This window comes from Raphanus sativus, chromosome 6 (genome assembly GCF_000801105.2).
Source record: "Raphanus sativus cultivar WK10039 chromosome 6, ASM80110v3, whole genome shotgun sequence".
NCBI classification, from domain to species: Eukaryota; Viridiplantae; Streptophyta; class Magnoliopsida; order Brassicales; family Brassicaceae; genus Raphanus; species Raphanus sativus.
In genome coordinates this window covers 16,215,125-16,229,079 of record NC_079516.1, presented here as the reverse complement: position 1 = coordinate 16,229,079, position 13,955 = coordinate 16,215,125, and the positions used below count along the sequence as shown (strand labels likewise).

The 13,955-nt window shown below is 37.1% G+C and overlaps 2 protein-coding genes across 2 annotated transcripts; both read left to right on the top strand.

The window, feature by feature from the left end:
• The first annotated feature begins 596 nt into the window (after positions 1-596).
• LOC130496172 (truncated transcription factor CAULIFLOWER A-like) lies at positions 597-4,626 on the top strand. The gene is made up of 8 exons (XM_056988023.1): positions 597-861; positions 2,882-2,960; positions 3,066-3,130; positions 3,240-3,339; positions 3,519-3,560; positions 3,822-3,892; positions 4,019-4,129; positions 4,314-4,626. Exons 1-8 carry the CDS (start codon positions 677-679, stop codon positions 4,423-4,425), a joined length of 765 nt encoding a protein of 254 aa, XP_056844003.1. The 5' UTR covers positions 597-676; the 3' UTR covers positions 4,426-4,626.
• Positions 4,627-9,294: 4,668 nt separating this feature from the next.
• On the top strand, positions 9,295-10,204 carry LOC130496016 (uncharacterized). Its single transcript, XM_056987747.1, has 2 exons — positions 9,295-9,396; positions 9,484-10,204. Exon 2 carries the CDS (start codon positions 9,565-9,567, stop codon positions 10,153-10,155), a length of 591 nt encoding a protein of 196 aa, XP_056843727.1. The 5' UTR covers positions 9,295-9,396; positions 9,484-9,564; the 3' UTR covers positions 10,156-10,204.
• Positions 10,205-13,955: the final 3,751 nt, after the last annotated feature.

Below are 13,955 nucleotides of genomic sequence, written 5' to 3'. Positions count from 1 at the left end.
TCTTATAATTGATTTGCTTATTCGGATAAGTTGGGTAAAAAATACCCATTTCGGATATGTTTAGATAAATACAGTTAGACCCGAATCGGAACCACTTTTCTACGGTTACTTCGGATGTAACCGGATCTGAACTGGATCCGACAAGTACCAAACTGTATCCAAACCGGAATTTTTTAAATTATCCGATCGATACCATTTTCTCTAGTTCCGAAATATTTGAAATCCGAAAAAACCCGACCTGAATCCGAACCGGTAATCCGAATGCCCAGACCTAACCTATATATTCTCCTAGGTCCTTTTTAATTCCATTTAAGTGTTTTAAAACCCATCAATATAAGTTAATTAATTACTTCATTAACTGATATAGTAATGATAATAATTGAAGCCTATTTCCGTCACATTGACATAAACCCTAGTTTTCTTCTTTCACTTTCCCTAATTGTATCATTTGATACTTTCTCTTTTTCCTCCATATGCCATTGTGTGTCGAACCTATTTATATAAACCAAGTTTACACAAATAGAAACTTACATCAAAATCTTTTCGTATCCTCATCTTACTCTACTTTTTTTCTTTTAAGAGAGAATCTAGGGTTCTTCTTCTTAGTCTTCTCCTGGTGAAGGTTCTAAGGTCTTCTTGTAGCTTTCTCATTGGTTTTTGAGAAAAATTTGAAGAAATGGGAAGGGGAAGGGTTCAGCTACGGCGGATCGAGAACAAGATAAGGAGACAAGTGACCTTTTCAAAGCGAAGAACAGGTTTGGTGAAGAAAGCTCAAGAGATCTCAGTGTTATGTGATGCTGATGTTGCTTTGATTGTCTTTACTCCAAAAGGCAAGCTCTTTGAGTACTCTGCTGGCTCCAGGTTTGAGTTTCTTCCTGAACTGTTAATTAATTTACTTTAAGAACAAAAAGATCTCATATCTATCCGTATCTACCTACATATATATGAGCTAATATTTTCATGAATTGATGTGAAATTGGGTGAGATATTTTGATCAAATTAATGATTTTACAGCCATGTATCATGTGTACGAGAGAGATTAATACACATGCTTAATTAGTTCATACATATCTGCTTAATTAGTTCTTGCATCTCTAAGTTAGAGAAGAAAATAAAAATGAAATATTATATGTCCTACATCAATCAAATTAACATAAGTGAATAGAGATAATTATGTGATCAAACCATAACTGTGAGACATAACAGCGATTGTTGTAACATAGGCTTTCATAACAGAGATTGTTGAGAATGTGCTAACTGTAAATTACCAAAATAAGTTGAATTAATGCATATACAGTACCATGAAACATAATTAGATATCTTTCTTTTAATGTACGTGTGTATTTTTTCTTCAAGCTTACAAAAATGGCGATTTTATAGGAAAATGGCTGAAGAGAAAAATTAAATTTGTTACAAAGTCTACAAATATTTGTTTTTCTTATTCCGTGACATGTAGGGTTTGAACCAGTGAGTAGATCTTATAATGTTCAAAGGTAGATTACTTTTGGCTATTACTCATGTTAGTATCAAGTTATTTTTGGTAACCTGTGTTAGATTAAAGTTTGTTTTATTTATTTTAGTAACTCGAATTCAAATATCTTTCATACAAAATAAGTCCGATTAGTTTTAACAAACAAATTTTGGTACATACAACATAGCAGAATTGAAATTTGTACTCGTAATTTTATCTGAGAATTCAATTATAAATGAACAAAATTTAACTAAAAAGGCAATTGCAATCGTTATGGAGATCTTACATAGAAGATCAAATTAGAAAGAAAATTGTTTGTTTTAGCTTTTATTATTTGTAAGTTATGCTGTAATAATTAGGATGGATAATTCCTTATTTCTATTGTAATTTCGAATATGATATAAAAGTTAACATTAAAAACTAATACTAGGAGACATATTATGATGACACCGTTCAAAGTATCCCAATGTCCTAGGTTCATGTAAATTACAATAGCTCTCATCTTTTGATAAACACCATCATTAATTAGTACTAATGAAACGGAGAAAGAAGTAATTAGCCCTAATATTATATAAGAAGAACACATCGTAAAAGTCTTAGTGCAAATAATCATCTTTTTAGGGATGATTCGTATTGAAAATAACTAAATGTACACAAAATTACTAAAGAGAGAAACCAAATCTACTATAAATAGGAGTGAGCTTTCAGTCATGATTGTAATAATAGTAAACAGGAAGTAAGATATACCGTAAAATGTTATAGAAAGCATGGCAAGCCTTTGTCATGGAGCTCTGTGCCTTGCTCTGTTCTTTTCTTGGTCAAACCTAGAACTAACCTCGATCTTCACATGAAAATATATACACACCCATATACTTTCTAGCTTGTGAGATTTAAGTAGTATAAGTCTAAAATTTTAAAATTTTTGATCTAATAATCATTTTAGTCTAAGGATTACTGTAAATAATGTCTGATTCCCCGCCTGTGGTGGCTCAATTGTACTGGATATAAAGAAGGGCGTAACTAAACTTCTTTCTATCTTAAGTTTGATTTCACTGTGTAAACTCTGTGTGTGAGCTACTTGGTGGTCACTTATCCTCGGTTCAACTGATTTACTCAAGGGCACGTCCTCTCTTGAAACTATCCGGGGGCTTAAAATCGAAATCCAAATATCATGTACTAAATCCATTGATATAGTGTTCAAAATGAATGGAAATGTAGATCAATGCTCTCAATTGTAAATAAAACATTACATGCATATAAATCTTGAAATGTTTTTGTTTATCTTTCCAAAATACATAAGAAAGAAAAAAAGTATACCAACTTTAAAATATATATTCATTATGTTAAACATGCTGTATGATGGTAGTTTTACATTGAGTAGTCATTCAAGTTTTATTGAATGATGTTTAGCATGGAGAGAATTCTTGTTCGATATGAGAGGTGTTCATTCGCCGGTCAAGATATTCCTACACCAAATTTGGATACACAGGTTCTTGAGCACATGACTAAATAAATATCTATTAGATATGATTCATTGTACTATCCTAAATTTGGCTAACTTTTGTTTTCTACTACTTCTTCTTATTGTTTGTAGGGTGAGTGTTCAACCGAATGTTCGAAGCTCTTGAGGATGATTGATGCTATGCAAACAAGCTTAAGGTTAGAAACTTATTACCAAAAGATCATCCATACATAAATACACACATTCTAAATTTAAACAATATAATAAATTGCATCTTCATTTTTACTTTTTGTTTCATATAACAAGGCACTTAAAAGGAGAAGAGGTAGATGCTCTAAGTATCAGAGAGCTTCAGGGTCTGGAGATGCAACTTGATACTTCCCTCAGGAGAACTCGCTCTAGAAAGGTTATTTGTCTTTATACAAGCATTATCTTACATTTTGTACACCTATGATCTATGCATAGATCATTTGTACGAAAGTGTTTTTGTCTAATCTTGTTCAGTGTATGTATGCATATATTTACACATATATATGGATATACTACATCTAATCATGTAACTTTTGTTTTGGTATGGGAAAACAGAACCAGCTCATGGTAGAATCGTTAGCACAGCTCCAGAAAAAGGTAATATACTGGTTTAGAGATAATTACTCTTTGTTATGGTCATATATTAATGGTCTTGTACCTTGTAAACATCTTTGAGGTACCTACCGGTCTTTTTTGCTATTGGGGTTGTACAAATCATAATACTTGGAGTATATATGTGATCTTGAAGATTGCTGTTCTTCTTTTTTTTTTTTGGCAAATAATAAATTTATATTTTCGGTCTAGAATACTTCATTTTCTGAATTGAAGTAACAAATATGGGATTTTTTGTTGGCATAGGAAAAGGAACTTAAAGAACTGAAGAAACAGCTAATAAAGAAGGTGAAACGGATGACAAAACCTTTAATTAAGTTTCAGAGATTAGTCTAAAATTTTCAGATTACGTATATTTAATTTATGTTTGGATGTTAAAATAATTCCCTAACGAAAAATATTAACTAGTTATACGAATATTGAATTTTGCAGGTTGATCAAAGTGAAGACATTGAGCCGCAAAACCTCAGCCAAGGGTTAGCCTCAACACCACCATGTGAGACACCGCACCTGTTGCCAGAACCTATGTCTCCCCACCCTCCCTTGTCTATCGGGTATAAAGTCTCAACTTTCTATATATAGATTTCACTTAGCAATGCATATATGAAACTACTAGTTATAATGCTGATAATAATAATATTAAGTAATGTACATCAACACCACAAAATTATAATTTGTATATCCTTGATATTTGTGTAGCCACGTGTATAATGTGTATCGTTTATGTATGGCTTATAGGGACACATCTCAAAGGAATGAAGTTGGAGAAGAAGATGCCGGAATCGTAGTTCGCTCGGGGAATACAACGTTGCCGCACTGGATGCCTCGGCTCACTGAGAGTAGACGTTGAAGACCACCTTGGTTTGTTATTATTTTTTTTTTTGCCAAAAATATTGGTGTCTTATTTTCACTACTTAAATTTATAAACTAAATAACTTCTGGGTTTAAGTAGAACCAAACCGAATATCATGAAATATATTCGGTTTTGGTATTCTTAGAACCGATGTAAGATGTCCCGAGTTTACTTCAAACTAATTTCAGAAAAATTGTATCCCGAATGTGATTTTATCTGTCTAAATGACTTGACTTGAACCCTTTGTCATGTATTGGCTAATTAAGCATCTGATATAGGGCAATTCCAACTGGAGAGAGAGAGAGAGAGAGAGAGAGAGAGAGAGAGAGAGAGAGAGAGAGAGAGAGAGAGAGAGAGAGAGAGAGAGAGAGAGAGAGAGAGAGAGAGAGAGAGGAGAGAGAGAGAGGAGAGAGAGAGAGAGAGAGAGAGAGAGAGAGAAGAGAGAGAGAAGAGAGAGAGAGAGATTTGTGTTCCTTGACTAATGAGAGTCATTAAAAATGAACGGATTAATATACTCTCTTTTCATATTAAGCATCATTTTAAGATTTTTTTATTACAAAAATATCATTTTAGAATTTCAATGTAATATTCAATTTAATATTAATTATAAATACATTGATTTTATAAATAATTTAATTTATCTGAAATACTATTAGTTGAATATGTATGATTAATAATAATTTAAATGTATTTTAATCATTTTTGTATGAAAATATCAAAGTGATATTCTTTATGAAACGGAGAGAGTATATATATAGGTAATATATAAATCGTTTCAATATAAATGATACACACACCATGATTTAGCTACAAAAATATCAAGGATGCATACAAATTATAAAGCGTCTTGCAGGAAAATCGTCGGATATGCATAGAGGTGTTCCCGGAATTTGAAACGAATCCAAAGTGAGTTTATCAAAACCTCGATGGCTGTGTGATCTGGGACGTGAACCCTGGAGAGTATTTGCTTAAATCTCACCATAATGTCATGGAGGCTCTCGGTGGAAGACTGGGATAGCTTCCACAGGTCGGCAGAAGACAAGCCTTGCCGAGTAAACATGATGTAATGTTTGAGGAAATGTGCGCTTAGATCATGAAAGCTATCGATCGATCCTTTTACCAGTTGAGAGAACTAAGTCAGAGGTGGTCCAGAGAGACTCTCGACAAAGAGTTGAGAATCTTGCGTCTTTTTCCTCTTCGGAGAAGTGGTGAAACCCATGAATATGTTAAAAGCAGTCATGTGATCGGCAGGGTCTAAATCACCATCGTATAGTGCGATACGGAGTTTGTCAGTTATCCGCTTGGTAAAAGGGTTCCTCTGGGTGGCGGCAAGAACACGTTCGATCTCCGGGGCTGACGTTGTGACGTGGTATATCTTGGAGTGGATGTCCTTCAAGAAGAGTCGGAGGTCGGTGATCTGGTGGCTGGTGAGAGAGTCTGAACCATCAGTTGTATGAACGGTGTCATTTTACGAGGTTTGCTATGTCGGTTGGTTGTCCGGCCCCAGGGTTAGGGCTTGTGGTGGCGAATAGCCTCTTCTTTTTGTTTCTGTTGCCGTCGCCATCTAGGGTTCCGAGGAGTCGGAAAGCGCGGCCAAATCACTACAAGAAAACACGGGCTTAGCGACGAAAGTTAGCGACGAAATAATTTCCTCGTAAAATTACGAGGCCTTTACGAGGAAGTTACGTGAAAAGACAATAAACACGTTATTTCGTCGTTAATTAACGACGAAAGAGTTTCGTCGTAAACCAAACGTAAAGGAACGTCGTTTTTACGAGGAAACAGCATTTCGTCGTAATGAACACGTAATAATTAACGTGTAATTAACGAGGAAAATATTTACGTGGTTTTTGCGAGTGTTACCTAATTTTAGGTGACACACGTTTTTTATCTTGTCTAACTACCCATATTTCGTCGTTAATTCGTAGTAAAATCTCACCTACCAATTTCGAATTTTCCTATAAATATGTCATTTGAGGAACATTTGAAACACACCACATGCAAAAGAAAAAAAATCTAAAAACGTGAAAAAAAAAATGTCTGGTGATGGAAATTATTTAGAGTTGCGGAGATGGATGTACACGCATAGAGATGCTAACGGGAGAGTGACGAAAGAGTATCTGGAAGGACTAGAGACATTTATGCATCAAGCAGATTCTACACCGCTCGCCCAAGAAAGCGGTAAGATGTTTTGTCCTTGTCGAAAATGCAACAATTCAAAACTGGCAACTCGTGAAAATGTTTGGAAGCATTTAATAAATAGAGGTTTCATGCCAAATTACAATATCTGGTTTCAACATGGAGAAGGTTATAATTATGAGAATGAAGCTAGTAGTAGTAATAGCAATTTTCAGAATGAACCGGTTGATCATTTGCATAATCAACATAGATACCATCAGGAGGAGCAGATGGTAGATAATTATGATAGGGTTCATGATATGGTAGCTGATGCATTTGTTGCTCATGATGATGATGAAGTTGAAGAACCTAACATAGATGCAAAAAAGTTTTATGAAATGTTAGATGCTGCGAATCAGCCACTTTACAGTGGTTGTAGAGAAGGTCTCTCTAAATTGTCGTTGGCTGCTAGAATGATGAGTATTAAAACTGATCATAATCTACCTGAAAGTTGCATGAATGCATGGACAGACTTGTTTAAAGAGTATTTGCCGGAAGACAATGTCTCTGCTGATTCTTATTATGAGATTCAGAAACTAGTTTATAGTCTGGGGTTGCCTTCTGAGATGATAGACGTTTGCATCGACAACTGCATGCTCTACTGGGGAGATGATGAGAAGTTAGAAGAGTGTCGATTCTGCAAGAAGCCACGATTCAAACCGCAAGGACGAGGACGTAATAGGGTACCGTACCAAAGGATGTGGTACCTACCAATTACCGACAGATTGAAAAGATTGTACCAATCTGAGGAGACTGCTGGAAAAATGAGATGGCATGCCGAGCATACTCAGACGGATGGTGAGATGACTCATCCATCAGATGCAAGAGCTTGGAAACATTTTAACAAAATATATCCACAATTCGCTAGCAATAGCCGAAATGTGTATATGGGATTATGCACGGACGGATTTAGTCCCTTCGGTATGTCAGGGAGACAATATTCATTGTGGCCAGTCTTTATGACGCCATACAACCTGCCTCCAGATATGTGCATGCAACGGGAGTTTCTGTTCTTGACCATATTAATACCTGGTCCGAACCATCCAAAAAGGTCTCTGGATGTCTTTCTACAGCCACTGATAAAAGAGTTGAAAGATTTGTGGGCAACAGGGGTGAGGACGTACGACTGCTCAACGAAGACAAATTTTACGATGCGAGCGATGCTTTTGTGGACCATAAGTGACTTTCCTGCTTATGGGATGTTGTCTGGGTGGACTACACATGGGAGATTATCTTGTCCATATTGTAATGGAACGACAGATGCATTTCAGCTGAAGAACGGTAGGAAGACAAGTTGGTTCGATTGTCACCGGCGATTTCTTCCCATTAATCATCCTTATCGAAGAAACAGGAAATTGTTTAGGCAGAAAAGGTTGTGAGAGACACTCCTCCTCCGTATTTAACTGGAGAACAAATTGAACAGCAAATCGATTACTACGGAGCTCAAGAAACAGTTCGTTGTGGTGGTAATTGGCATGTTCCCGGTAATATGCCTGATTATTATGGAGTTCAGCACAACTGGCACAAGAAGAGTATATTTTGGGAGTTGCCGTATTGGAAAGATCTTCTTTTGCGCCACAACCTAGATGTGATGCATTATGAGAAGAATTTTTTTTTGAGAACATCATGAATACAATATTGAATGTTCCAGGGAAGACAAAAGACAATCAAAAATCGAGGTTGGACTTGCCTGATATTTGCTCAAGACCCGAGTTACATATAAAAAGCAATGGACAAGTTCCTGTACCGGTATTCAGATTGTCTTCAGAACAAAGTCGGTCTTGTTCAACTGGGTTGCATCAGCAGTGAAGTTTCCTGATGGGTATGTTTCAAACCTCTCTAGATGTGTTGAAAAGGCCAAAAGTTCTCCGGGATGAAGAGTCATGATTGTCATGTCTTTATGCAAAGACTACTTCCCTTTGCATTTGCGGAGCTACTTCCCACAAAAGTACATGAAGCACTTGCAGGTAATAATTATTACTCACACTAATTAATTTCTTAATTTATTTTTCAAAAATATGCACTAATAATTTGCTTAATTTTTTGGAATATACAAAGCCATTGGAGCATTTTTCAGGGACTTGAGCACTCGCACTCTTAAAGAGGATGTCGTAGAACAACTTCACGAGAACATTCCGATCTTATTGTGCAACTTGGAGATGATATTTCCTCCCTCATTTTTGACGTCATGGAGCATTTAGCTGTCCACCTCCCGTATGAGGCATTGCTTCGAGGACCAGTACATTATGGATGGATGTATCAGTATGAGCGGCCATGAAATATTTGAAGGGAAAGGCAAAAAACGCGCAAAGGTTGAAGGTTCTATAATTGCTGGAAGTTTGACGGAAGAAACATCTCACTTCACATCGTACTACTTTGCACCTAATGTACGGACCCGACAAAGAGCTCCAAGAAGATATGATATGATGGTGTGTGCCCCAACATATGCAGTGCTGGTGTTCCGGATATCTTTAGCCAGATTGGGCGAATGGGTGGGAAAACGAAAGAGGTTTGGTGGTCGAGTGATGAAGACGCCCATAGTGCACACACTTACATTCTACTTAATTGTGAGGATCCATTTATGCGCTATTTTTGAAAGGTAACATATATGGAAAGTTCTAAACTAATTGTAATTAAAAATATATTTTCAAATGATGATATATAACTAATAAAATATGTGCATTTTACAGCCTATTTGTTAGTCAAGTCCAAGAAGCTATCCCAGGCATATCCACAAGTGAGGTAGATAAAAGGAAAGATCGACACTTTATTAAATGGTTGAAGAGTCAGGTATTTACTCCAATCCGATATTTGTTTCGTCCACGGGTGTTAACGAAAGACGTTTGTTTCAATGTTCTCTTTAATTTAATTTTGCAGGTTGAATATGAGGATCCAGATTATCCCATATGGTTTCACGAATTAGTTCAGGGTCCACTTGCAAAGGTCACCACATCACCAATGTATTTCTCACGAGGCTTTACTTTTCATACGTACGAGTATGGTAAACACCGGGCGACCAGCAATTATGGAATTTGTGTGAAAGGCGAAACCGATTTCTACGGGATCTTGCAGGAGATTATTGAAGTGGAATTCCCTGGGTTATTGAAGCTGAAATGCGTCATATTCAAATGTGACTGGTTCGACCCCGTGGTCAACAGAGGTGTTCGATTTAACAAATTCGGTGTAGTTGCTGTCAATGGTGGAAGGAGGTACAACAAATTCGAGCCTTTCATATTAGCTTCGCAAGCAGACCAAGTTAGCTTCCTACCATACCCGAGGTTGCGAGAATCTGGAATAAGTTGGTTAGCTGTTATCAAAGTTACACCCCGTGGACGAATAATCGGTGGAGAAGAACCACCTTTGCAAGAAGAACACATCAATGAAGTCGAAGAACCTGAACAACAAATGGAAGACATCCTACTCATTGATCCGCATAATCATGAGTATGAAGATCTTCCCGACGATACCACTGACGATGCTGTTGAGGACGAGTTTAATGAAAGTGATGATGTTTCTAGTGTTGAAGAGAATGATGATGTATCTGAATGATGATGTAATTTTTAAAAAATATTATTTATTTTCAGACTTGATTAATGCATTTGGGGTTTAGGGTATGGGGTTTGGTGTTTGAGATTGAGTTATAAGTTAAAGGATGTTTGAGGTTTGGTGTTTGTGGTTTACATTTTTAGGGATTTTAAGGTTATCGACGTTAATTCCTCGTAAAGAAAAACACGGGCCTTGCAAAATCCACGTAAGCTGATTTCGTCGTAAAGCACACGTTAAAAATAAACAAGGGCCTTGCAAATTCCACGTAAGCGTCCGTGGTGTTTACGACGAAATCAGCTTACGTGGAAATAACAAGGCTTTTAGCTGTTTCGTCGTAAAGACCTCGTTAATTTACGTTGATTTAACGAGTTTCGTGTTTAAATCCCTAAAACTCTAAACCCCAAACCCCAAACCTCAATCTATATATGTTTTCACTTAGCAGACACAATAAACCTGTATAATTAACATTGTATGATTAAAAAAATTAAGAATTTAAAACATCAAACCCAAAATTAACCAAAACTTCCTTAACTTATAAGTGAATCATATATAAGGTTTACATTGCTAAACTCAATTCACTCAAGAAGACTTAATAAACATGCATATTTAAAATTTCTTGATTAAATTAACTTAACACATATAGATGTTACTAGTAATGGGATAGGGGTTTAGGGATTTAGGGATTTAGGGTAAAGGGTTAGGGGTTTAGGGATTTACAAAATAACCTCGTTAAAAACTCGTAATCAACGTGTCCTTTACGACGAAAAAAGAAATTATCCTTGCTAATTCCACGTAAGCGAGCGAGGTCTTTACGACGAAACTTGCTTACGTGGAATTAGCAAGGATTGTTTCTTTTTTCGTCGTAATAACCACGCCTATTTACGAGGAATTAACATGTTTTTATGAAATCCCTATACCCTAAACCCCAAACCTCAATATATATATATACGGTTTCGATTCACTTAAAAAATAAATTAAACCTATATAATTAAAATTTCATGATTAAAAAAATAATAAAAATTAGGAATTTGGGGTTTAGGGTTTAGGGAATGTAAAAAACAAATGCTAAATCCACGGTTTCGTCGTAATATCCACGTGACCAAAAAACACGGGCCTTGCAATTTCGTCGTAAAGTTAAAAAGACGGGCCTTGCAAAATCGTCGTAAATAATTACACGGGCCTTGCTGTTTCGTCGTAAATTTACGAGGACTTTACGTCCCTATGTAATCTTATATATACCCGCGAGAACCAGCCACTTCATTTCGTCCCAATTTCCTCTCCTACACCTCCCAAGGTTCTCTCTAATCTCTCTCTAGAATTAGGTGGTTTAGTTTAGTGAATTTAGATAGGTTTATAGTTGATTAGGTGGTTAGTGTAGAGAATTTTGATTAGTTTGATTTCTTCTACTTGTTTTTCTAACAATCTGAATTTTTTTCAGATGGTTAGAAAGAACAAGCAGAAGAAAACCCCCACTACAGTCAGATGTTCTGTGGTGATCCTGCTGCTGGATCATCATCTTCCGCTCCCGGTTCCTCCAACCCGGAGATTGTCCCGGAGTCTCAGTCACAGCCACCACCGGTTCCTCCCATCTGGTGCACCACCCCCACCTGCTGCACCTCAGGCGGTTCCAGATCCGGTTGCACCCGGATACATTCATCCGGAGTTGCGGGTGCCGCCGACCGCTCCTTTTGCTCGGTACACGGTTGAGGATCTTCTCGCTCAACCAGGCCGAGCCGGTTTACCGGTTTTAGACCCCGACCGACCAGAGGGGACTCTGTGGTACGTATTTTTTTTTATTTAAATATTTTTAAAATTATTAATATTTTTTTTTATACTTTAACTTTGTTTTTTTCAGGTTTGGGGTCGACAATTCTGTCGCTACGAGCGTATCCGATATCATCAAAGGATACTTCTCAGAGGCTCACCCAAACTGGAAAAAGACGCCGCACCACGTTAGAAACACGTGGTTCAAGATGTTTGCTGTAAGTTTTTAAATAATTATTTTATGTTTAATTTTTATTATTAACTTTTATTTCATTAATATTTTTTAACTAATTATTAATTTTTTGGGTTTAAAAATGCAGCAAAGATACCAGTGGTCCATCGGGGTTCACGAGGACGTGAAACAGGGAGTTCACCGCAAAGGCGAAGAAGCGGTTGTTGGACACCGTAGGCAACTGGAAGGAGGACTGGATCTACAAGGGTTACAAGACGGGCAACCCGCTGAGCTGACCAAGGATGTCTACGATGGTCTCATCCGTTACTGGGAGCTGCCATCATCCATTGCGATCTCCAACGCCTGCTCCGCCTCTCGTAACACCAAAGACGAGCACGGCAACGGCCCGATGCTTCACTGTACGGGTCAAAAACCCATGCCCGTGTCCGCTTGGAAATGGTAATTAATTTCTAATTTTTTTTCATATTAAATATTTTAATAATTAATATGTACTTATATATGTATATTGATTCTAACATTTTAAATTTTAAATATTTTCAGGCCAAAGAGACGGGAACAACTCCCGTCTCTTAAAGAGCTTTACGAGAGGACCCACAAGACCAAGGCGGGGGTATTTGTGGATCCGAGGTCCGAGCAAATCTACAACGATGTCGTTGCTCGGATTGAAAGACCGCCAAACCCAGCTGACCCAGCAATCTCCCGATGGAATACCGGTCGTATTATCCACTCAAGAAGTGGATCAGATTTACGAGGAGGTAAAAATTTTACCTTTTAATCTACTTTTAATCTATTTTTTTAAATTATTAACATTAAACTTTATTTTTTCTTTGTAGGTCGTCCCTAAGAAAAAGGACGTACGTTGGGAATCGGTTCCGTCAACGATGTCCCAAGAGCGACATCGTCTTATGGTCAGAGACGAGCCGACGAAGTCACTGAGCTGCGTTCGGAGTTACACTCGACGCGGACTCAGTTGGCGTCGACGCAGCGGAGTTGGAGTCTACGCGCCATCATTCCAAGCTCGTATGGGTGGAGTGGAGGGGTTTCTGGAAGTTATATCTTCTGGAAATCCCCAATGGGAGGAGTTGTTGGCGGATATGCGACGACGGAACCCGGTTCCCGAGCCTTCTCGTACTCAGCAGCAAGAGGAGGAACTACAGAGGGGAGTGAAGACCTCTACCGGGAAACGATCCACCGCCCCGGCCCGACTTAGTTTTTTTTTTTTTTGTGTAATATTAAAATTCTAAACTTTTATTTATATATATTTTCGGTTTTAATTTATTCCAAATTTTTAATATTTTCGCATTAGTTATTATTTATATTTCTAATATTTTTGAAATAATTATTTCTATAATATAAAATTTTAAATTTAAAATAAATTAGTTTATAGAAATCGAAGCAAATTCCTCGTTAACTCACGAGGAATTGACGAGTAATCGACGTGTAAAGAACGACGAAACGTTACGACGAATCTACGTGTCAAGTTGTACGTTTCCTTTACGACGAAATTACGTCTACATTACGTGTATTATTTACGTTTACTTTACGAGTATAAATTACGTTTTCTCTTACGAGGATAGTTTACGTGTATTGTTACGAGGAAAATACGTGTCTTTTACGTGGAACTATAGCGTCTACTTTACGTGGAAATCTACGTGTTCTTTACGACGAAATTTTAACCTTCCTTTTACGACGAAATGGGTCCCTCGTACTTTTACGACGAAATGGCGATTAAATATCCGTTTACGACCAACTTTAACGACGATATGCCTTTCCTCGCTAAATCGTCGTAAAGACGTATTTACGACGATTTAGCGAGGAAAATGGTCGTCGTTAAAATCGTGTTTTT